Genomic DNA, 24,750 nt, shown 5'->3' on the forward strand with positions numbered 1-24,750 from the left:
CGGGCTGGGATCTCCCCAGCGCTCTCTGCTGGCCTGGGCCTCCGCACTGCCCTGTAGGAGAGTTGGGGTGGCATCGAGTGTCCCCTTTTACCGATGAGGAAACCGAGGCCCCGTAGAGGGCAAAGACCTCGCTGTAAATGGGAAGCCCTCGGGGTGGCTGGCTGCGGCACTCTTCTCCCTTCCCCTGGGGACGTAGGCTCGTTTCTTTTGGCCGGAGCATCTTCTCTTTGATTTTGAGCGTGTGTCAGACCCAGTGCGTGACGCTGGAGCTGCGTGGAGACCGACATGACCGGGGATGAGACCGACTGTGGGGGTGATCAATGCTCGAGGGGCAGTGAGTTCAGGTGGGGACGGTGGGGCGTGCCAGACTCTCCCCCAAGCACCTGGAAGCCAGTGAGGAAGGCCTTGTGAGTGAACTGACCTGGTGGTGATGGGGAGGAGATGGCAGTTCTTGGAGGAGAGAACTCAAAGCAGGGCAAGTTATAGCCAAAGCGCAGGGGTGTGTTGGGTGGAAGATGCACTGTCGGCCGGCCGGGACCCAGTCTTGGAAGACTCAGCAAGACGAATCCTGGGGAGTCTGGGATGGACGTGGCATTTCTTTCAGAATAGCTGCAAACTGACTCACTTGAGCACTTGAACGCACCCCACCCATGTCCTCCCTGCACCAAAGCATGTGCGAAGATGCCAGTTTATTACATAAATAAATGTTGACTCAACTTCTGTGCTCAGCACTTCCCTCTTACTTCAGGCGGAGGAACACATGTTTAAGTAAACTAATGCCAGGACCTGCGTCCCCGCCTCTGGATGCTGTCAGGAGGTTAAGACTCACTGCCTTTGAGTCAATACCAGCTCATAGCGACCTGCCTCTGTGAGTTTGCCAGGCTGTAACCCTCAGTCTTTTAAGGGACTAGAAGCCCAGTCTTTCTCAAGAGGAGCTGCTGGTGGTTTCCAACTGTGAGCTGGCAGATGGCAGCCCGACTGTAGCACTGAGCCACCAGGGCTCCGAGGAGAGCTTACAGGTTGTATCTTATGGGGCAGAAGCGGTTTCCCCTGAGCCGCACAAAAGGCCACCTTCCTTGGGTGCAAAATAGGGTGTTAGAGTCCACTCTGGGGATGAGCAATGCCAGCAGCAAACAGCCTTCTCAGCCGCATGCAGACAATGGAGGTGTGACTTTGGTGGGACGCGCTTGGGGTGTTGGTGGGTGGCTTTCGCTGCCTAACCTGGACCTGGTTTGCTTACACAGGCATGGGCAAGGCCACGTGAGTCTACTCTTGTACCTTCTTGTTGGCAGGGCCAGCCAGCCCAAGGCACTTGTCTACAGAGCAAGTCCATACACTGTAGCAGGTCCTTCACAGCGGAGCTCCAAGTTGTCTTTCCAGCCCATCTACCCGATTCATCTCCACTTCCATGCATGTATCCAAACCCAGACCACTGCCATCTAGTTGATGCGGACTCACAGTAGCCCTCCGTGAGACAGCAGAACTGTTCCTTAGGGTTTCTGTGACGAAATCTCAATGGAAGCAGGTAGCATCATCTTTCTCCTGATGGGGTTGAATCACCAGCCTTGCAGTTGGCCGTCCGGTGCTTAACCTACAGCACCACTGGGGCTCCTGTCCATTCATCCAGCAGGTGTTGATTGAGGGTCTGCTCTGCTAGGGATTGTTCCAAGTTCGGGGATACAGCAGTGAACAGCTGTATCTCCTGCAGTTGTTTTTTTTTTTTGGGGGGGGGATAAGTAAACATGAGGGGGCTCAAAAAGTTGGTGGGAAAATGGGGAATTGAAAAGATAATGACCTTTTCCCATGAACATTTCAAGTCTTAATAGACGTAGAGCGACAGGTGGGAATGAGTGCTCTTCCCTCTGGTGTGGTCCGGGGCCCGTGTGGCAGTTGGCTAGATCCCTGACAGTTCCCTGAAGAAGAGAGTCCCCATCCGAGTACCTGGCAGCTCAGCAGAAGCAGAGGTCCTGAGGCGGGCGTGTGCTTGGGTCTTTGGAGGCCAGAAGGAGACCAGTGTGGCTGGAGAGCGGAGGTTAGGTGATGTGATGAAAGGTGTGGGTTTGGGGACTGGGGAGCAGGGAGACTGAGGCCTCTGGATTTCATTCTGAGCACGTTAAGAAGCCATGGGCAGAAGGTGGTACGATCTGACTTGTCTTTCACAGAGATCCTCTGGCTGCTGCATTGAGCATGGGCAGAAGCAGGAGCTGCATCTAGTGTAGGCACCGGGAGAGTATCTCCAGGAGGTGATGGTGGCTTGCAGATATTTGAGTTCTGGGTTCTGGGCATCGATCCCATTGCTGTTGAGTGGAGTACAACTCACAGCTGTTCTATCGAGAGTCTCTGAGACGAAATCTTAATGGGACCAGAGAGCCTCATGTTTCTCCCTCCAAGCAGCTGGTGGGTTTGAACTGCCAACTTTGCGGTTAACCGTCCAACACTTATTCATTTTGTTGTCTTTGAGACTATACACAGCAAAACACGCACCAGGTCTAGGTTCTACATGTAGGATCACGTTCTCTGCAATCATTCTCACACTCCCCCACACACCCCCACACCCCCTGTGTTTTCTTCCACCATTGACAGAAACTCAGTCTCTCCCCACTGTCTCCCTAATCTTTGCAGGAGCTGTTGTTAATGTGCTCCCATATGTAAAGGAGCTTCATGCTGAAGGCGGGCATGTTTTACTGTTGTTGGGGGCACAGTCGGTCCGTTTTGACTCATGGAGCCCCTGGGTACAACAGAACAAACCCTGCATGGTCCTGCGTCGTCAGCACAGCTGTTAGACTGGAGCCTGTGTTGCAGCCACGGTGTCAATCCATCTCCTGAAGGCTCGTCCTCTTTTTCCTTGACCTGCTTTACCACGAATGATGCCCTTCTCCAGGGAATCATCTCTCCTTACACCCTGTCCAAATAGATGAGACAAAGTCTCCCTATTCTCACTTCTCAGGAGCATTCTCGCCGTACATCTTCCGTGGAAGATGTCTTTATCCTCTGGTCAGTCTGTGGTAACTCTTAGATACTTTCCACCAGCTTCATAGTTCAAATGCACTGATTCTTCTTCGGTTGTCATCATTCATTGCCCAGCTTTCCCATGCATATGAGGCAGTTGACAATACCCTGGCCTGAGTCAGGTGCCCCTCACAGTGACCTCTTTGCGCTTCATCGCTTTAAAGAGGTCTGGGGTGGCAGATTTAACCAATGCAATGGTTGTTTGATCTCTGGACTGCTGCTTCCTTGAGCATCTATTGTAGATCCAAGTAAGATGAACTCCTTGACAACTTCGGTCTTTTCTCTGTTTATCAGAATGCTGCCTGTTGGTCCAGTTGTGAGGATTTGGGGGTTTTCAGGGCATTGACTTGTAGTCCATCTTGAAGGCTTCTGTCCTTGAGCTTTAGCAACATGTGCTTCAAGTTCTCCTCACTTGCAAGCAAGGTTATGTCATCTGCACAACGGAGGTTGTTAATAAACCATCCTCCAATCCTGATCGGCTCCTTTTAATGTAGTACAGCTTCTATGATTATTTGCTTAGCATACAGATCGAAAAAATAAGGTGAAAGGCTACAACCCTCACTCAACTCTCCTGACTTCAAGCCACGCATGCAGTCTTTTTCTTCTGTTTGGATGATTGCGTTTTGATCCATGTACAGGTTCTGCATGAGCATGATGGAAATGTCCTGGCGTTCCCATTCTTTTCAATGCTATCCATAGTTTATTATGATCCATACAGTCTAGTGTCTTGGCACAGGCAATGAAATGTAAGTAAACATCTTTCTGGTCTTCTCAGCTGTTAGTTCAGATCATCTGACATCAGCAACAATGTCCCTTGTTCCGTGCCCTCTTCTGAATCCAGCTTGAATTTCTGGCAGCTCCCTGTCAGTATATTGCTGCAACTGTTGTTGAATGGTCGGGAGTAAAATTTGACTTGCATGTGATGTTCATAGTATTGTTCGATTTGTGTATTCTGTTGGGTCATCGTTCTTTGGAACGGGAACAAATCGAGTCAGATGGTCAGGGAGATGTTTCCCACATTTCCTGGCGCAGAGGAAGGAGTGCTTTGAGTGCAGTGGTGGGAACAGTTCACTCGATATTCTCACTATTCCTAGAGCCTTGGTTTTCAGCTCATGGCCACAGTGCAGCGTGGCTTCCTTTCTTTGGTTCCCTTAATTCTTGATCACAGGCTACTTCTTAAAATGGTTAAATGTCAAAGGATTCTTCTCGTCCAGGGAGGGCCGAGGATAAGTGAGGGTGCGCTGAGGGGGTCGCAGGGCATGAGTCGAAACTAGACCTGCATGAATTGTTGGATGAAGAGCGGGAGAGCTGCTCTGTAAACCTTCGCCACATTTCCCTTCACAGGTCTAAAAATGAAGTGAAATGTTCCCCACCACCACACACACATGGTTTCAACAATCGGAAGCAGTGCATCATTTGGCCTTGGAAGGGTTAAAGCAGGACCACCAGGCAGCCTGGTGTGCGCTGATCCTGTGTGTGTTCGGCTGCATGGACGTAGATGCAAGGGCTACTGGGAACGGGAGTTGGGGGCTTTTCCCAGGCCCCTTCTGCATTCGGACAGAGGTGGGACACAGTCGTCCCAGCAGTGGATTGTAGAGTCCAAGCTGGTGGAGACCTGCTGTGATGGGTTCAGGATGGTGGAATGACGGTGGTTTCCAGGTTTATAAATGTTGGAGTGGCCAAAACACTGTCAGAGATGGGGGTGCTGCTGGGCTGTGTGTGAGAGGTGGGGTGTGGGTTTTCCTGGAAATGGCCTTGCACTCACGCATTCCCTTGCTAAGAGGCTCGTCTCACTTTTTCACTTCCACCCACGAAAGTCGGCTTCTATCTGTGCTTCCTCTCCATAGTGAACTCATGCCTCGTTTCTTTCCAATGCCCTGTAAGAAGAACGAGGTGGCCTGGGATCAAGGCTACAAGGACCACCCGCTAAGCAACCTGGGACCCAGGTCCATTGGCCCTTGTCAAGGCCCTGCCTGTACTTCCATCAAGAAGCCTGCTCATTTGAACCTAAGCGTCCTTTGTCCTCTCCTTTTGGCAGGCGAGTGCAGAATGTCCACACGGGCCTGGACCTGAGCGTGCCCCAGCACCAGGAGGTGCGGGGCAAGATGATGTCGGGCCATGTGGAGTACCAGATTCTGGTGGTGACCCGGCTGGCTGCATTCAAGTCAGCCAAGCACAGGCCAGAGGACGTTGTCCAATTCTTGGTGAGCTGGGGGCTCTGGCCAGGGTGTGGAGAGGGGGGTGTGCCTCTGCGGCTCCGGTGAGACCCATCTACTCACCAGGGTACCCATAGATTCAGCGAGAGGGCACTCTTAAGGGTTAGTGAGTACCTGACCTGTGTTGACTGGTAAGGACACCAGGGTGAATCAGGCATAGGTGCTTACAGACCATGGGAAGCAGAATTGTGAAGGTAAATACTGATGAGAAAAGGAGCACACAGCAGGGTAGAGGATTTTCCCCCCACTTACTCTGAAGAAGGGGTTCCAGAATATTTCTGGCAAGAGGGTTTTACGTCTCTTTAAGATACTTCTTAAAGAACAGTTCATCTACACAAGACGAGGCTTCCTCTAGACCAGAAGAAGTAGATGGTGCATGGCCACCACTACCAGCCACTCTGACCAGGGCCACAGGAGATGGAGTCTGGCAGAGCAGGGGGAAAGCACAGACTAGAACTCCAATTCTTAAAACATTCAGACTTTCTGGACCCACTGAGGCTAGAGACCATTTCCCTGAGTTAACGCTTTAAACCTTGAACTGAGAACTAGCTCCTAAAGTTACCTTTGAGCAAAATAACAGGTTGGCCCACAAAGTAAAGGGTATCCTTAAGGATAGTGTGTCATTATAAAACCATCTACAGCAGACCAAGGGTTCTACAATTACTCTAAAATAAAGATGAGAAGACAAGGAGGCAGGGAAACTAAAGCACTTGGAAATGGAACATTAAGAGCACAATGAAAGAGAATGCTGATTGATGATGGCAGCAGAAGTGATGCCCCGGAGGGATGATTGATAATGTTCTCTAACATGAAATGACAATGATGGCTCTAAGAGGAACCAGAGACTATATAAACAACAGGTGCATGAATAGAATCGGGGCTTGCACCTAATTCTAACCCCAATCTAAGAACAATTCATTCTCATGACAAAGCACCAATTTGATGCTCACCCTTATGGAAGAGGTCATTAAAGCTATGGGTGCTATAGCAAAGGGTGATGAAGAAACTAGTTGGTGCTTGGCTATCAGAAAGAATAGTGTCTGGGGTCTTAAAGGTACAATCATGTGCACATAATTTGATAATTTGTTTCTACCAATTGAAGTAATCCAGCATGAAGCAAAATGAATATGAACATTGATATACAGGCATGAGTGGGCAGAAATGGACTGGTATTGGCCATTTTGAGTCAGACAGTTATGGTTCACTGTGTCAGGAATGACAGATTCAAGAGGAATGGCATCACTTCATTTAAAAGAACATTGCGAGACCCATCTTGAAGAACCATGCTATGTGGGATGGGATATTATCTCTGTGCCCCCAAGGAAATCCAGGTAATCCCATTGTTACTCAAACTAAATCACTGAAACTGTAGAACAGACTATCAATTGCTTCTGTAAGTTCAGTTTGAAGCCCCCCCCACCAAAAAAAAATTAAAACACAGGTAAAAAGCCAAAATAGGATCTTGTATATCTCACATCTGAATATCTTAAGAAGAGATTGGATGCATTGAACAGTAATGACAGAAAGCCTGATGAGCTGTGGGATGGCATCAACATGAAGAAAACAAAACGTCATTTCAAAGACCAACGTGGATGTCAGAAGAAACTCTGAAACTGGCTCTTGAATGTAGATCAGCTAAAGCAGATGGAAAAACGATGACATCAAAGAGCCAAACAGAAGAAGTCAAAGGGCAGCATGAGAAGACAGAATGAAGTATGGTATTGAAATGTGAAGACCCGGAGTTAGAAACCCAACAAGGAAGATCATGCTCAGCATATCTCAATCTGAACGAATGGAAGAAAAATTCAAGCCTTGAAATGCAATATTGAAGGATTCTATGGGCACAATATTGAATGATGCAGGAAGCATCAAAAAAAGATGGAAGGAATGCATGGAATCACTATACCAAAAGGAATTGTTTGACATTCAACCCTTTCGATAGGTAGCCTATGATCAAGAGCCAGTGATACTGAAAGAAGGCCAAGGTACAATAAAGACATTAGCCAAAATCCAGCCTCCAGGAACCAGTTGAAATGTTTCAACAAGGTGATGAAGATCTGGGGACACTCGCTTACCTATGCCAAGAAATTTGGAAGACAAGCATTTTGGCCAGCTTCCTAGAAGAGATCCTTATTTGTGCCCATGCTTAAAAAAAAAAAAGTGACCCAACAGAATGCAGAAATTATTGAACAATATAAATAGGATTACAAGAAGTCTTATTAAAATATGCAGATGGCACACGCTTGCTTGCTGTAGGTGGAGTTGAAGCACTTGTTAATGAAAATTAAAGACTGCAGCCTTCAATGTGAAGAAAACAAAAACTCCTGCGAGACCATCAGATAACATCTTGAAACAGAGAAAAAAGTTGAAGTTGTCAAAAGGTTTCTTGGATCCATAGTCAATGGAAGCAGCAGTCAACAGTCAAAGGAAGAATTACATTGGGAAAATTTGCACAAGATCTCTTTAGAATGTTCACGAGCAAAGAAGTCACTTTGAGAACTAAAGTGTGCCTGACCCAAGCCGTAGCCTTGGCAATCACTTCATAGGTAATATGAAAACGAAGGAAGATCACAGGAAAAAGAACAAACAAACATGCATTTGAATTATAGTCTTGGCAAAGAATACCAAAAATACCTCCATGGACTACCAGAAGGACAAACAGATGCATTGAAGGAAGTACAGCCAGCAAGTTCCTTGGATGTGAGGATGCGAGACTTTGCCTCACATCCTGTGACATGTTATCCAGATGTTATTCCTGAAGTAGGATACTGTGTTTGATAAAATAAGGGCCAGCCATATAAAAAGAGGAAAACCGTGGACAGGACGGATTGGCACAGTGTCTTCACACACTGGCTGCAGCAGTGGATCCACACATGACCGTCGTGAGGCGGGGCCGGACCGGGCCGTGTTTCCTTCTGTTGTTCCTAAGGTCGCTGTGAGTTAGAACTGACTTGATGGCACCTAGCAACATAGCCTGTTTAAAGGTGCTCCGGGTTCAAGTTGGAGTTTATGGCATGAGCCTTTCGTGGGAAATGCCTAAAGCAAAACCAGCTGCAGTCTGTTTTCATAGGAGTGTTTCTTCTGCTCTTTCGGAGAGCGGGGTGTAATGCCTGCCCCAGGGTGGCTCTGTGCTTGCATTGATGGAAGTGGTGGTTTTCAGCATTTGAGTAATCTGACGTAATCCCGGGTGGAGCGCGATGCACCCACATGTTCAAGAACTGGAGCTGGCAATAATAATAATTTCTAATAAGGGGCCATGAGGGCGGGGAGGGGGAGGGGGCCGGAAGAGGAGCCGACACCCAGGGCTCAATAGAAAATAAATGTCTAGAAAATAATGATGGCAACCTATGGACAAATGTGCTTGATGCAGTTGATGCATGGATTGTTCCAAGAGCTGTAAGAGCCCTCAATAAAATGTTAAAAAAACAAAAACAAACCGGAGCTGGTGAGGAACATACTTGAGACTGATATTTCTGGGAGTGACAGGGATACAACATTCTAGACCCTTTGAGGGGTGCCCGGCCAGCCCGCGCGATGTCGTGCAAAGGGCAAGCACTACCTACAAAGGAGTCAGGAGCACCCGTCCTCACATTTTCGTACATTCAGACTTCCTCCTTTGGTGAGTGGGGTGTGTGCACAGGTGATTCTCAAACATTTCGAAGTGCTTGCACGAGCCAAGGAGAACGCTCATGTGCTCGCTGTAGCCCCACGTACAGAGTCCTTGTTCTGGTTGCTCCGGGGGCCAGGCCTGCAGGGACACCCCAGTAAACAGTCTTCCGGGCTCCCGCCTGGGGTCTTTGCAAGGAGCCAATTTTCTGAATGGCCTTCAGGCTGAGGGGTTGAAGCCTGTGTAGTTTAAGCACTTTAATGCAAGGAATCGCTTGCTGCTTTTTTCCCCCCTCTTGAGGACTATTCTCAGGAGATCCCTGCTCCAATAAAGATTTACAATCTTGGAAACCCTACATAAGACCTCTGTGAGTCTGAATTGATTCGATGGCAGTAGGTTGGTGTACCCAGGAAAGCTCTTGCGGTGTTGACAACTGCCGGCAGCAGCTTCTTCCCCCAATGACTCCCCATTCGGGGGCTCTGAAACCACCCCCACCACCCCCTCATCCCCCCAGTCTCCTAGCAACTAGCACCCTTGCAGGTTTAGGTTTGGTTCGTCAAGGGGGCAGGCTTCAAACACCCCAGGCTGAGGAGGTGCCGGGTGTTCACTCACTGCTCAGCAGGATTTGTAGTGCTGGCCAAGGGCGGGGCCATCTCCTGAGAGTATAAATACGAGTCATGCGTGTGCACACCCTCCGTGGCCTCGCAGAGGAGGGGAGACACAGTGGGGAGAGCCCAGTGGCGCTCCGGGTGGAGGGCGTATGTGGGTAAAGCAGGTGTCTGCCCTCTGCACTCACACTGAGCCCACCTTACTGAGACTGGCCCCCCATACCCCAGGAGACAGGGTGTCCTGGTGTCCCCACACAGAGTAAGGGCACAGTAAGAACTTGATACAGTGAATAGGCAAACCCTGCCTGGTGTGAGTGTGTGAGGGGAGACCACAAAGGAGGAGATGGCGTCAGCCAGCGCTCAGGACGATCCTCCAATGGCCAGCAGGGCCCTGGCTGGCTTCACTGTGGTCCCCGTGTACAATTCAAGACCCAAACCAACCCCACTCTCATCACGCTGCTTCCAATATATAGCGACCCTACAGGACAGAGTAGAACAGCCCCATAGGGTTTCCAAACTTGCACAGAAGCAGAGACAACTTCCTCTTTCTCTGACTTTCCGTTAGCAGCCCAGTGCTTAACCTGGTGTTCCACCAGGGCTACGGTGATGTGAAAAGGAATCACCTGATCGTCCTGGTTGACGGCAGGGTAGTGAGATCCACTTTGGCAGTTTGGTTCTCCGCCATAAGCAAGTGTAAGGACAGGCTCCACCGGAGGCCGCCGTCACGCATGGGAGAATGAGCAGGAGACCGTGCTGAGGACAGGTGACGCCTGGTGTTGCTGGAAGATGGTCTCATAGCTGCTAGTCTGTGTGATCACTCTGATAAGACTGGAGTGGAGCGGGTGGTGTGAGTTGCCTGCAGGCCAGGCAGGGCCTGGGTTTCAGCATCAAATATTTTTACCCAGACTGATTGTGGTGCCTGGAATAGCCTCCGAGGGCATTTTTCCTTCAGGCCGCTAAGATACGTACAATTGTCTACCATAGCTTAGAATAGGGAGAAGGGGTCCAGCTGAGGCAGGGAGATGGCAGGGGATAAGGAGGGAGACCCTGCCCTTTCCCCAGAACTTCCTGGGGCAGGCTGGTTCTTGGGAAGACCCAGAATCCAAACTCACTGCCATCGAATCGGTTCTGACCTTATAGGACAGGGTAGAACTTGCCCTGTGGGTTTCTGAAACACTAACTCTTCGTGGGAGTAGAAAGTCCTGTCTCTGGGAGTGGCTGGTAGTTTTGAACCGCTCATCTTCTGGTTAGCAGCCCAACATATAACCACTCTGCCACCAAGGCTCCTCTTGTCCTTGGGAAGGACTGTCCAAAAAGCCTGGCCCTCTTTGAATCTTGGGCAAAAGGTTTGGTCTAGAGTGGAATCCACCCAGCAGCCCGGCAGAAAAACCAGACCTCGCCGCCATCCAGCTGGTTGTGCTCACAGCGGCCCGGCCATCTGCTTCCACGAGGGTTTTTCTCCTCACTAGTTGCCCCAGAGCCCCCTCTGCCTCATGGCAACTCCATGTTTCAAAGAAGAACACTGGACCATTCCTTGGCTATGATGTTTCAGGAGGAAGTTGGGTGTTAGCGTGGGTTACATGTTGGCTGCAAGGTCCGTGGTTCAAACCCACCAGCTGCTGTGAGGGAGAAAGATCGGGTTCTCTGCTCCTCTGAAGATTGCAGCTTCAGCAATCCAGAGGAGCAATTCTGCTCTGTCCTGGGGGGTCACTAGGAGTTGGATTTGACTTGATGACAGTGGTTTGGGTTTAGTATGTCTTCCAGCTTGCCCCTGGATGGGTTTGAACCGCCAACCTTTCAGTTAACGCCAAGCGCTTAACTTAGCCACGTGTGCCACCCAGAGACTCCCCTGGAAAGATGACAGCCAAGAAGACCCTCTGGAACAGTTCTAGTCTGCCACGCATGGGTCCCCGTGAGCCAGAATCCACTCGACAGCAGTGGGCTGGTCGGTTTGGAGTTGCAGCCTGTGGGTGGGTTAGGAGAGGAGCTCTCCTTTTACCCTTCACTCAGGAAACCACCTGCCCTTCTCATTCCAGGTCTCTAAAAAGTATAGCGAGATTGAGGAGTTGTACCAGAAGCTGAGCCTTCGTTACTCCGTGGCCAGCCTCCCCCCGCTGCCCAGGAAGGTCCTGTTTGTTGGGGAGGCTGACATCCAGGAAAGGAGAGCCCTGTTTGATGAGCTTCTGCGCTGGGTCTCCAAGGATGCCGAGTTGGCAGGCAGCCCAGAGCTGCTAGAATTCTTAGGTACCCTCCACTCTGCCCCCGGTCCCTGGCGTCTCCCCTGGCACGGAGCCAGGCCTCACTGCCCTGGCTCCGTGGGAGCGGGTTTGAGGCTGCTGAGACAGGCTGGCCTTCCTGACATCCTTGCCCATGGGTGGTCAGCGGAGGAGGTGTGGGCCCTTGAGGAGCCGACCAGCCAGCTGCTGGAAGAGGCTATTCTCTTATCATCTGACCCCACCCTCACTCTTCCTGGCCTGGCCCCCTCTCTCCGTGTTCTCCTGCCACACACAGCCAGAGATAGCTGTGTTCTCAAAGCCAGGCTGGTGGCCTGTGCCCTGGGGACGGCTCATACCCAGCTTGGTCCTTCCTGGGGATGGCTCTGGGCAGAGGCAGAGCCTGTGCTGATTAACCCGCCTGCGTTTCCCAGTAGTGGATGAGCCCACCCACCCTCTGTCTCCTCTGTCTCTCTTTAGTTTTCTTACCTGTTTACTGGTGGACCTGTTAGTACCTGTCCGACAAGCTTTGTGGTGGAGGTAATTGAGCTAATAAATAGAAAGCTCTTAGCGCCCATGGCATCATAATGGCTGTATTTTACTAACAACAGCTGTGTTGACCCAAACTCATAGTAACTGCAGTGCATCACAGTAGAACTGTGCTCCATAATATTAATACTGATAGTTTGAAACATTATATCGTCAACTAGGTGAAAGTTTATAGAGCAGAGTATCAGCCTTGGGGGTACCACCAGTCTCTAGCTGACCAGTTAGCATTTTGTTCCTCCTACCCCATGCAGTCCCTCCTAAGCAGTTGGTAGTGCTCACTGAGCACCATTGAGTTCTTCTCGCCTCAGTGTTGTGGAGAATGATGTTTAAATGATTCATTAGTCCATTGGACTAATTATCCCCACCTGTGATTTCCGTCTCTTTTTTCCCCTCGAGGTAGGGAGAGACCTTAGATGGCTGCTCATGAGCCTCAAAGATTCTTGTTGCTACTCATTAAATTCGATGTCGGACTTTGCCTTTTACAAACTATAATGTGGACCTGAGCCCCCAAGCCCAGTGGCTCATTCCCTCAAGGGTTGTGGCTAAGAAGACGCTTTTGTAACTTTGCACCTTGTACACTCCACCACATTCATGGATATATATTTCATCAGAAGTAAACAGACATTTATAAATGTCTTCTGTCACACCTGTCTCTGTCTGCAGGTGTACATCTTTTCTCCCTGCCACACCTCTTCACCCTGCATGCCTATCGGAGCATCCACTGTTAGACTACTAATAGCCATCACTGTTGCAGGATTGTGGGGGGGACATTTTTGCCTTTGTTGCCTTTAACTCTTGCAAACCTCCCAGTTTCTTCCCCGCCTCCATCACTATTGTATATTGTCTATCCCTACACCCAAGCTGACACTTGTTTACTCTTTAGCCCATGAGCCCCCTCCCTCCCTCTCTCTTACCCCTGGTAACCATCAAAGGATGCTTCTTTTAAGGTAAGAACTTGCTCTTGACTTTTTATGATAGTATTCTGATAGAATAGATGCCATTTTGTGATTGACTGATTTCACTCAACCAATTGTCTTCCAGGTTATCCGTGTCAGGAGGTGGTTCACAGTCTCATCGTTATCCCTTCCGTTGCCTAGTGTTCCATCGGGTCTATCCATGCTTCCACCAGCGGGCATTTGGACTGTGTTTGTCGTGCTGCTGTGGCGAGGAGCGCTGCAGTGAGCATGGTGTGCCTGCATTTGTCTGTGCTGCAGGTCTTTGTTCTTGGGATATAGAGCCAGCAGAGGGATTGTTTGGTTCAATGGCGCTTCTATTCCCAGTCTTTGGAGGAAATGCCATACCACTTCCCTCAGTGTTGCACTGTTGGATGGTCCCACCAGCAGACATTTCCAGTCTCTATATCTTCAACAGCATTGGTTGTTTTGTGTGTGTGGTTAAATTTTTTTTTTTTACTATTAATGTTGGGGTGAGAAGATATGTAATGTTGTTATGATTTCCATCTCTCATATGGTTAATGATTGGGAACATTTTTTCATATGTATATTGGCCACCTGAGTATCTTCTTTATAATACAGTGTTTATACCCTCTGCCTGTTTTCTTTTTTTCTTACTTTATTTGGGGCTTTTACATCTCTTATCACAATCCATACATTCATCCAGTGTGTCAAGCGCATTTGCATGTATGCCGCCATCATCATTTTCGAAGCATTTTCATCCCATTTGAGCCTCTGATAGCAGATCCCTATTTCTTCCCCCTCCCTCCCCCCACCCTCCCTCACAAACCTTTGATAAGTTGTAGATTATTATTTCCATATCTTACATCATCCTCCATCACCCCTTACCCACTTATCCATTATTCATCTCCCTGGGAGGGGGTTCTAAATTGATCCTTGTGATTGATTTCCCCTTTCTCCCCCCACCCTCCCTTAATCCTCCTGGTATCTCTACTCTCTTTGTTGGCCCCGGGAGGTTTATCTGTCCTGGATTCCCTGTGTTGTGGCCTCTTATCTGTAGCAGAGTGCATGCCCTCAGTGCCTTGCCCCAGCACGATGGGGCCACACCATGCTCTATTCCCGCCCTGTATCTCCAGTGCTGTCTGTCCCCTGCAGTGTCAGGATTCAGTGAGGGATGCCGTGTCCCATGGTGGGGCCGCCCTACGGTCTTCCCCGTGCGGTCTTCCCCGTGCGGTCTTCCCCGTGCGTTGTCTGCTCCAAGCAGGAACATCGTCCTCGGGGCTTGGTGGGCCAGGATGTCCTCTCCTCCCTCTCCATCCCTTTGCGTTTCTCCCGTGTGCTCTCATCCGACGCACCCCACTCCCTAAGCTGTAGCCGCAGTGCTGTCCTCTGAAGTGCATTTTTCTGAGGGGATTGTTCACATAATTGGGGCCGGCCCCGAAGACCTCTCTATTGGTTCTCTCGTACATGCCAGTATGTTGTATACGTGTCTTGGCGCATTGGGTTGAAGCCTGGTCTCTTTCTCCCTCTCCTGTGGAGAGGGAGATTTAAACAATAACCTCCCCTTGCGTGGGTTAATGCCCTGCTCCCCACTACCCATGTCTTTTTTTGTTGTTGTCTTTTTCCCCCTCTCTTATTTAGTTGGCTGCCATATATATATATATATATATATATCCCTGGATTGGGTTTGGCCCCTGCAGTAGTTGCTGGACCTCACCCCAGGGATGTATGTATGTAGTAGTTTTCCCCTATGCCCGTCCCCCGCCCCTTTTTTTAGCTTACCTCAGCGGACTCATGTTGCACTTGTACTTTTTTGTGCTTGGCTTACTTCACTTAACATGATTTCCTCCAATTCTTCCTATGCGGTGATGTGCTTCGTGCGTTCATCGCTGCTTTTTAGGGATGTGTAGTACTCCATTGTATGTATGTACCACAGTTTTTTGATCCATTCATCTGTTGATGGAAATTTGGGTTGTTTCCAACTCCTTGGCAATTGTGAACTGTGTCATGATGAACATTGGAGTACAGATGGCTGGCTGTGGTTTGTTTCTTGCCTCTTCCGGGTATATGCCCAATGGGGGGATTGCTGGGTCTTATGGTAGCTGGATTTCCATCTGTTTTAGATAACGCCAAATCAGTTTCCATAGTCACCGTACATACCTACAGGTCCACCAGGCAGTGGACGAGAGTTCCTATCTCTGCACAGCCCCTCCAACACTTATTACTTTCTGAATTTTTGAATTTGGCTGTCTTTGAGAGTGTTAAGTGGTATCTCATTGTTGTTTTAATATGCATTTCTCTTATGGCTAATGATCGGGAACAGTTTCTCATATGTTTATTGGGCATTAGGATTTCTGCCCCTGTGAAACTTCTGTTCAGGTCCTTTGCCCACCTCCTCAGTGGGCAGTTAGTTGGGTTTTTTTATTGTAAGCTTGAAACATATTACAAATTTTAGTAATAAGGCCTTTGTCTGATGTGTCATTGCTAAAGATGTTTTCCTAGTCTGTGGGCTCTATTATTACTCTCTTGGTGAATTCTTTCGATGTACACAGGTGATTTGTCTTCAATATATCCCACTTGTCAATTCATGACTCCTCTGTATTTGTATCCTTCCCTATTTCTGATAGCCTATGTATTCCCTGTGCCAAGGTTATCAGGTTTGTCCCAATTCCCTCATTAATGGCCCTAATAGTTTGGGGTTTTACCTCAAGGTTTGTGCTCCACCTTGAGTTTGTTCTTGTGCATGGAATGAGGTAAGGGTCTTGCTTCATTTTTCTGCAGGTAGATATCCATTGTTTCAAACACCACTTGTTGAAGAAGGCATCTGCTTTCCATTTGATATTTTTTGGGTCCTTATCAAAAAATCACTTGTCTGTAGACTGATGTTTTATTTCTGGGTTTTCAGCCCTTTTCCATGGTCTGAATATCTGTCGTTATACCAGTACCACACTGTTTTGACCACCGTGGCTATATAGTACGTGCTAAGTCAGGTGGAGAAAACTCCCTACTTTGTCCTTCTTCTTGAGGAGTTCTCTGCTGATTCTGGGCTTCTTCCCCCTCCATATGAAGTTGGACATCAGTTTTTCCAATTCTTTGATGAAGGATGATGGTATTCATATCGGTATAGTATTAAACTTATATAATGCCTTGCCTCTGCCCATTTTTTAATTGGATTGTCCTTTTCTTGTTGGTGTGTTGAAGATTTCTGTAAATTTTAGAGATTAGTCTCTTCTCTGATATGCCATTGCCAAACACATTTTCTAGTCTGTGGGTTCTCATTTTACTCTTTTAGTGAGCTATTTCGATGCACATAATTGTCTTAAATTTTAGGCGGTCCCAGTCATCTAGTAGTTTGTCTTCTGCTGTCTGTGTCTAAGATCTTATCATGAGCAAGTAGAGTGTCATTACTGTGCCCGTTTGGATGTCTTTAATTTCCCTTTGTTTTCTGTCAGCTCTAAGACTTCCAGCATAATGCTGAATAGGAGTGGTGATGGAGGACATCCTTGTCTAGTTTCTATTTACTAGAGGAATGCTTTCAGTTTCTTCATTGAGAGTGCTTTGGGCCATTGGCTTTGCATACAATTATTGACAAATTCCTTGGTTATGATTGTTTTTATTAGGGAGGGGTGTTGGCTTTTGTCAAATGCCTTTTCTTAACCAGTTGATACGATCTTTTCCTTTGTTTCATTTTTGTGCTAGATTATATTGACTTTTTCTAATGTTGAGCCATCCTTGCATTCTTGGTTTGAGTCTTACTTGGTCGTGATGTTTTTGTTGTTGTTGTTTTTAAATTGTTGGATTCTCTAAGTCTAGCGGTGGAATCCAGCCTGTCAGTCAGGTCACAGCCTGATGATGCTTCCTTGTTGCCTTTTCTTGAGGATTCTGGAAACTCCCTCTCTGAGCCATACTCTTTCTCTGCTTCACTTTCCTGTGCTTGAGACACTGAGAGAGCTGGAGGAGCCACGTGGAGGTGCGCCAAAGCTGAGATGCTTCCACCTCCATTGGATCCACAAGACTTTTCAACCCCCGGCTTGTGGTCTTCCTGCATTTGGCATCATTGCATGTGTTGCATGAATCTGAAGAGGAATTTATGGACTAGTATTGGACATATGGGCTAATATCAGATTTATGACCTGATCTGAATTGGACTGGGATATTTTCTCAATATGCAATTCCTCTTTGATCTAAAGCTCTCTCCTACACATATATAAGTGTCTCTGGATTTGTTTCTCTAGTCAACCTGGCTTAACACAGATTGTGAGACCTTCTCTCTCTTAGGCCCTCCACATTGCTTACTTGCTAGAATTCTGTATTTGCTGTCCCACCATCCTTGGATCCATGTGACTCTGTACCCACTGGTCTGTGATCTCTCTGCATCCTCCTTTACCTGTATCGATATGAATCTGAAGAGGGCTTCAGCTAGCATTGGATGGATTACTTGAGTTGGATTGGGTTGGGATGTCTTCTTGGTATAAAATTACTTTTTGACATAAAGTCCTTTCTTATGCATAAAAAAATTGTTGGATTCTCTTGGCTAGGATTTTATTGAAAATTTTTACATCTATGTTCATGAAGGAAATTGACTCGCAATTTTATTTTCTCATGATGTTGATACTAGGGATATGTTTGATTCATAAAAGGAATGTGGAAGGTTCCCATCCTTTTCTATACCCTGGGAAATTTTGAGTAAAATTGGTATCAGCTCTTCTCTGAATGTTTGTAAAACTCATTGTCTGGGCTTGGCTTTTTTTTTTATCCTGCTGAGAGTGTTTCTAATACCCTGATCAATGTTTTCTTTTGCTGTGGTCTTTTCAGGCTTTATATTTCAGTCCAATTAGTTTGGGTAGGTAGTGCATATCTAGAAATTTGTCCATTCTTTCTAGGTCTTCAAATTTGTTAAGGTATAGTTCTTCGTAGTATTCTGTTAATAGCCTTTTTAATTTCTTTTGGTTCTGTTGTGATGGGTCCCGTTTCATATATTATTTGCATCTTTCCCCCCTTTGTTAGATTCTCCAGTGACATGTTAATTTTGGTAAGTCTTTTGAAGAATCAATATCTTGTTTTTCCACCGATTTCCCCCCTCCCCCCGGAAATGGACCACCAGACCTTGCGTCTGAGTGCCTCTGGGTGGTCCCTTTCGGTTAAGCAGATGAGCATGCTGAACACATAACATCTCCCAGGGACTCCTGCGCATGATGTTTTTCAACGTGAATGTTTTCGACATACAGCAGATCTGTGAAAGCTGACGTCGATGTCGGGAAGAAAGCTATCTCACATGTTTTGCGCTAACACGAGTGATAGAAAGCAGTGGGGCTGTACTCTGTCAAAGGGGGGGCACTTGTAAAACCCAGAAAGACCAGGCAGTCTCTAGTCCCAGCTCTTGCGGGCCTCACCGTACACTACTCAGAGCAGCTTGGAGGTCATCGAACAGTCAGTCTACTATCTCTCAACCTCTCCCCTCGGAAGGGCTGGTATTTTCATTCCCAGTTGGTCACAGTGGGTCCTTTGTAAACACACATCTCCCAAGTGCATGTTGTGATGGCTGCCTGGGCAAGTGCCTGATGCTTGTTCTCCCTCTCTGCACCTACTTCATGTGGACACCACCTGTCGGCCATACTTTGAGAAACGCTGATCTAAAGGAACCATCAGAGTTGCTCTCGGAGCCGGGCAATTGCATGCTCTCCACACGCAATAGCCCACTCATAGTCTGATTGTCCAGATCCCGGCAGCGGATCTCCACCCACGGTTGGATGGGCAAAGCTCCTTGAGTAAAATGATCTGGGAAGTGTCATTTCTCTTTGAATCTCCCTCCCCTAACCCGGTCAGCCCAGTGGAGGTAGTTTCTACCATCATTGACTTCCAGATGGGCTCTGGTCTCAGCAGTTCAGGAACTCCCCCTGTAATGGATTCTCTGATGCCCACCAACGCTGTGGGAGCTGCCCCACCAGGAACGGTTGTCACCTCCCAGCCACGTAATCTGGGTTATGACGGAGCTGGGTCCTAGGACACTGCCCTCAGCCCCAGATACCCTCACCCAGGAGCACCCCACTTCCAAGTGGGCACCCAATGCCGTCTCTTCTGTCTTCCTCCACAGGCACCAGGTCCCCGGGGGCTGTGGACCTCTCCAGCAGGGAAGTCTCTGCCCTGGCTTCAGCCAGCCAGCCAGAGGACGACAGGGAGGCTCTCGATTTCTTCGGGCAGCAGGATGAAGTGCCAGGAGAGGATCTGCCGATCCTGGGCCTGAAAGGCAAGGATTCTGGGAAGCCCTTGGCAGAGAAGGAAGACAACAATGAGGAGGAGGAAGAGGCACTGGACCCTCTGGGAATCATGCGGTAGGTGTCTCTGTTGTTGGCAGGACAGACTTTTCCCTTGTCCTAAGCTCTCTTTAAGGGGTTCCTCCCTCCTTCCTAGGCATCCAGGACATCCTTGTGCCCCTGGTCACTCCCCACTGCCCCCCGCGGCCCCCCCCTCCCGTGGTTTGACCAATCAGGACCAAGGTCTCTGGTCACCTTCCACTTCGCCTGCCCCTCCCTGGGCCATAGTATGTCTGCCACAGAGGCCTGTCAGAGCTGCCTCCCTGACCATGGCAGCTTAGCAGCCAGGCTGCCTGGACACCTCCGGTTGACCACAGGAAGCCTGGGTCCTCATTCCAGCTCCTCCCTAACAGCTGTGTGGCTTGAGTTCTCTGGATCTTATTTCATTATCTGTGAAACTAGAACCCAGACCAAACCAGTTGCCGGGGGAGAGTCGGTTCCAACACCGGGTGGCCTCGGGGATGTCCCAGGAGAACTGTGCTCCATTGGGTTCTCACCGGCTGGGACCTTCCAGAAATAAGTCCATTAGACCTTTCATCCTGGCACCTCAGGGTGCACTCCAGCCTCTAACTTTCTGGTTAGTGGCTGTACACTTAACCAGTTGTGCCACCAAGGTGCCCTCACTGTCTGTCAGCAGGGCTTTGACCTTGGTCCGGCCCTGAGTGTGGCAGTCGTTAAAAACAAGCAAACGTACACCAAACTCACTGCCATCGAGGACGGGATGCCGCCTCCTTGCGACCCTGTGGGATGGGGTAGAACTGCCCCTGTCGGTTTCCAAGACTGGAACACTTTAGGGCAATGGACGGCTTCTTCTTTCTCTTCTGGGGCATCTGGTGGTTCCAAACTGCTGGCCTTGGGGTGAGCGGCCCAGGGGTCAGGCTTCCATGAATCATACAGGTGGACGAACTCCGACCCATGAGTCACCATCTGTGTGTAACGCAGGAAGTAGACCGAGCCCTGGGTGCTCCAGCCAGTGGACTGCGTCCCATCACGTACACGGACCAGAGAAGGAAGAGTCAGCTGTGGGCTTGGTTGTCCCTCGGTCACTTTTCCATACTTGGCTCTGTGACTGCTGCCCTCTGAGCGCTGCCTAAGTCCTGCTGTGTGACCAACCTGTGCTGGTCTAGGAGAGGGGCGCATGCCAGGTGAGGGGGCCAGAGAACCAGGCATCTACTACCCCCAGGGGCCCTCCGAAGGGCCCAGGCTGAGACTCGTGAGCAGGCCCTGCAGCCCAGAAGGAGGACACTTCTTTAGGGAAGCCATGCTGACTCAGCTGGTCCCAAGGCCATTGCTTCTTCTTGCTCAGATGTGCAGGAAACAAGTGGGAGCTTGTGTTCTGTGCGCGACATGCGGGCCCTTGTGCTTCCCACCTCCCGAGCTGTAGCTGGTGTCTGATACGTGGCTGCTGTTGTCCTGTTCGATGTATGATCAGCAGAGGCCAGGTGCCTCCCTGGGGTCAGAACCCACTCTAAACGGCACGGTCATCAAGGCAATTTGGACTCCTAGAGATGTTACGGGACAGCATAGGACTGCCCCGTGGGTTCCCGAGACTGTAACACTTTACAGAAGGAGACAGTCTTTCCCCTCTCCCCCTGAAGCAGGTGGTGGACTTGAACCGCCGACCTTGTGGTTAGCCATCCCATGCCTTATCCCAACAAAACTCCCTGAGCTCAGGCAGCTGGTAACCCCTGGTACTGGGGTTGAAGGCAGGATTAGGAACATACTCTGGAGCCAGGCTGCCTGGGCACAAATACTAGCTCTACACAGTCCTGGCCCATGTCCCTGCACTGTGTCCCTCTCCTCAGCATTTGTCAGCAAAAATAGGGTAGCAGCCGTCCCTACCTCTGAGGGCTCTTGTAAGGACTAAATGAGTTAGCATAACTAAAGGATGTTGTCTGGGCTCTGTCACCATTAGCAACCAGCTGTGATTAAAGCCATGCTCCCACCATCCCACCGCTTGCCTCTATAGTGTGTTAGTCCGGGCAGACTAAAGAAACAAATCCAGGGAGACTCACATGTGTATTATAAGAAAGAGCTATATATACAAGAGCAATTGAATATTGAGAAAACGTCCCAGCCCAGTCCAGATCAAGTCCCTAAGTCGGATATTAGCCCATATGTCTGATACCAATCAATCTTCAGACTCATGAAACACATGTAATGAGTCTGAGTGCAGGAAGATCACAGGCCAGTGGGTGGAGAGTCTTGTGGATCTAGTGATGGTAGAGGGTCTAGTGCTGGCGGGGGTCTCTATGTGGCTCATCAACTGCAATGTCCCCCAGGGAGTCAGCAGAGAGAAAGAGTGTCTCCCTCCTCCAAAGAGGAATACCCAGAATCCTCAGGAGAAGGCCATGCCCACACAGAGGCCTCATTGGCTATGACCTGATTGACAGGCTGGACTTCACCCCTTCATTCTTAATCCTCTCAGATTGACAAATGATTATATAACTACCACATGTACGATCAGACTCTAAGCAGAGCTGACATTCTGCCATTAGTACCCATTTGTGAGTTGTTGGAAGGTCACGTCAGCAGGGGAAAGAGCTCTGGTGGCTTCGTGGTTACACTGGGGGCTGCTAACCTCCAGGCCAGCAGTATGAAACCAGCAGCTGCTCCGTGGAAGAAAGATGTGGCTACCTACTACTACTACCTACTACTACCATAGTCGCGGTCTTGGCAACCCATCGGGAAAGTTCTACCCTGTCCCCTACTGTGTCCCTGTGAGTCAGCATCAACTTCATGGCAGTGAGGAATCAGCAGGTGTGTGACGCGTCTCTTTGGAGGGCCGGTTGTAGAGTGGAATCGGATCCGATTAGGAATCCAACCGGAGTGCGTTAAACTGAACCCAGCCTGGACGATTCCAACCTGACGCTTCAGGGACCACTGCTTCCCTCTCTTGGTGCGGGGTGTGAGAGGGTGGGCAAGTGGGGTCCAGGTGCCGCAGGGTGGAGACATGGGGCCAGGGCTGGCTGTAGGAGACGAGCCTGGAGGGGTGAGGGGTCACGTTCACACTCAGCCTCTCAGGCCCCCTTGGCACCCCAGTGAGGGATCTGCCAAGGCAGGAGCAGGGGCCGGAGAGCCTGCAGGCAGAGAGCTGTTCAAATACAGGTCCTCCCAGCTCTGTCGGCCCAGCCTTGTTGGGCCGGCGGCAGCAGTGAGACAGCCTGGGTTAGGTGGGGAGAAGCTTGCGATAACCACCCCTTATCAGTCTTGCCCATCCCTGCCAGCCCTTCTCGGGCTGTATTTTGGTAATGATAAGGCTTTGTTTGAACTCATGCTCTCTGTTGTTCTGAGTCAACACACGCGGTGCCAAAAGGAGACTGGCTGGGGCGGTGCATGCCAACCTTTGGCTGAGGGACCCGTCCCAGCTAAGCAGCTCCTTTTTTGGGTCGGAAAATAGGCTTTCTGCGGTTGGCAAGTGCTGCCTTGCATTTCCTCCTGACTTCAGTAAGCAGGTCCCGAGGGACCACCTGCCCCAGATCCCCCACCCCACTTGTGTCTTCCAGGGACCTTCTCCTGCACCTCACACAGGTCAGTTCAGCACCTTCGGAGTCGCCTCAGGGCCTCCGGACCCCATCCTCTCCTTTTTCTTTCTAAGGCCCGTAGTGTTAATAAAGACATCTGTTGGTGCGGCCACCTGTCAGGGCTTACGTTACTAACGCACTTTGAGAGCACACTGTCTTCGTCATCTCGGGCTGCTGGAAAAAACAGAACTACCACAAGCGGATGGATTCAACAAACAGAAACTTGTTCCCTGTGACTCCTGGCTTAAGAGGAAGGTCGCTGTCTCTCTTTTCAGCATCGGTAGCCCTGGCATTTCTTGGAGATCTTCCTGTGTCTTGGCATCAACCTTCCCTTGGGTCTAGGAGGTTCTCAGCTCAGGGACCTTCCATCCAAAGGATATGTTCACTCCCAGCTTTCTCGCTGGCAATAGGTGCCCCTGCCTCATCTGGGGTTCTCCCTCTCCATGCCTTTCTTGTAAGCTATGAGGTGTTGCAGGCAGCACCCAGGAAAATGCCTTTGCCTTCAGATCAGGGCTGTGATGGGATGGAGGGTATTACATTCCTACCCTTAATGCTCTGGCAACTGATCGGTGTATCACCTCAGCCCCTATCAGGGAGGCCATCACATAACTGCCAAACCACTGAGAGTCATGGCCCAGCCAAGTTGACACATTTTGGGGGAGACACAATTTAATCCACGACACTTAAAAAACACCAGAACTTGGGTTTGCATGCCCTTGCATTATCTCTTGTTCTCTCTCAAGATGGTATTTCTGAAACTTCTGGTCTGGTCTACAGTAAAAATGATACTGTATATCCTAAGCCAGTACTTATGTAAGTGTGAGTATTGTTATCAGCTGCCATCAAGTCAGTGTGCACTCACACCACACACACACACACACACACACACACACACACACATACACATACACACTTGCCTAGAGAGGGGCAAACAACAAAATCCTTAGGAACTCATACTAAGCCTTACTATGTATGCTGTACTCTGATACTTTTCTCTTCTTATTCTATTTCATTATTATTATTTTTTAACTTTGGTTTCCTGGTCCATCAGGGGTCCAATTTGGGCAATGGCATTCTTTTGTTAGGTGCTGTCTCCTAGTGACCCAGCCCCTGCACAGCCGCTCAGAACACTGCCCCGTCCTGCAGCACCCTCAGCACCGTCGCTATGTGTGAGCCTAGTGTGACAGCCACTGTGTCAGTCCACCCGAATGAGGGTCTTCCTCTTTGTCAAGAACCTCTGCTTGACTCAGCATGGTGACCTTCTCCAGGACTGGTTCTTCCTGACAATGAAATCTTGCCATCCTTGCTTCTACAGTATTCTGGCTGCCCTCCTTCCAAGACAGGTGGGTGGTGTTCCGGCAGCCCGTGCTGTGGCCTGTGTGCTGCACCAACACCATACTTGAAAGGCACCCGTTTTTCGCTAGTCTTGAGTCATTGTCCAGCTTTCGCTTGAGAATGAAAAGATTGAAAGTATCCCGGCTCAGGTCAGGCAAACCTTCCGCTTCCAAATGCCATCTTCACTCCGTTACACTTCACAGAAGCCCTTGTGCAGCTGGTTGACCCAGTGTCACGCCCGCTTTCCTGACCGCTGCTTCCACGAGTGTGGATGAGGAATACTGCATGGTGCTCTGGGCGGCCAATAAGACTGGAGGTTTAGCAGCTCAGGTAGCTTGTCCAGACGCCTACAGCTGCATTGGTGGCATCGTGGTAAGCAGAGCTGCGTTTCAGATTCCTCCGTCCTGTAGACAGCCGAGCCAAGACTGGACCCCACCTCTCTTTTTCTTTCTTTTTTTTTT

General features: G+C 49.4%; 1 protein-coding gene across 1 annotated transcript in view; it reads left to right on the forward strand.

The window, feature by feature from the left end:
* The first annotated feature begins 285 nt into the window (after window positions 1-285).
* Window positions 286-24,750, forward strand: part of HS1BP3 (HCLS1 binding protein 3) — a 49,896-nt gene continuing 25,431 nt past the window's right edge. The window contains exons 1-4 of the mRNA XM_013004073.2: window positions 286-344; window positions 5,048-5,213; window positions 11,477-11,684; window positions 19,211-19,448. Coding sequence (XP_012859527.1) covers window positions 286-344; window positions 5,048-5,213; window positions 11,477-11,684; window positions 19,211-19,448 — 671 coding nt within the window. The remainder of the gene's footprint in view (window positions 345-5,047; window positions 5,214-11,476; window positions 11,685-19,210; window positions 19,449-24,750) is intronic.

The sequence above is a fragment of the Echinops telfairi genome, unplaced genomic scaffold, assembly GCF_000313985.2.
Source record: "Echinops telfairi isolate 266 unplaced genomic scaffold, ASM31398v2 ScPeMD7_9;HRSCAF=40, whole genome shotgun sequence".
NCBI lineage: Eukaryota > Metazoa > Chordata > Mammalia > Afrosoricida > Tenrecidae > Echinops > Echinops telfairi.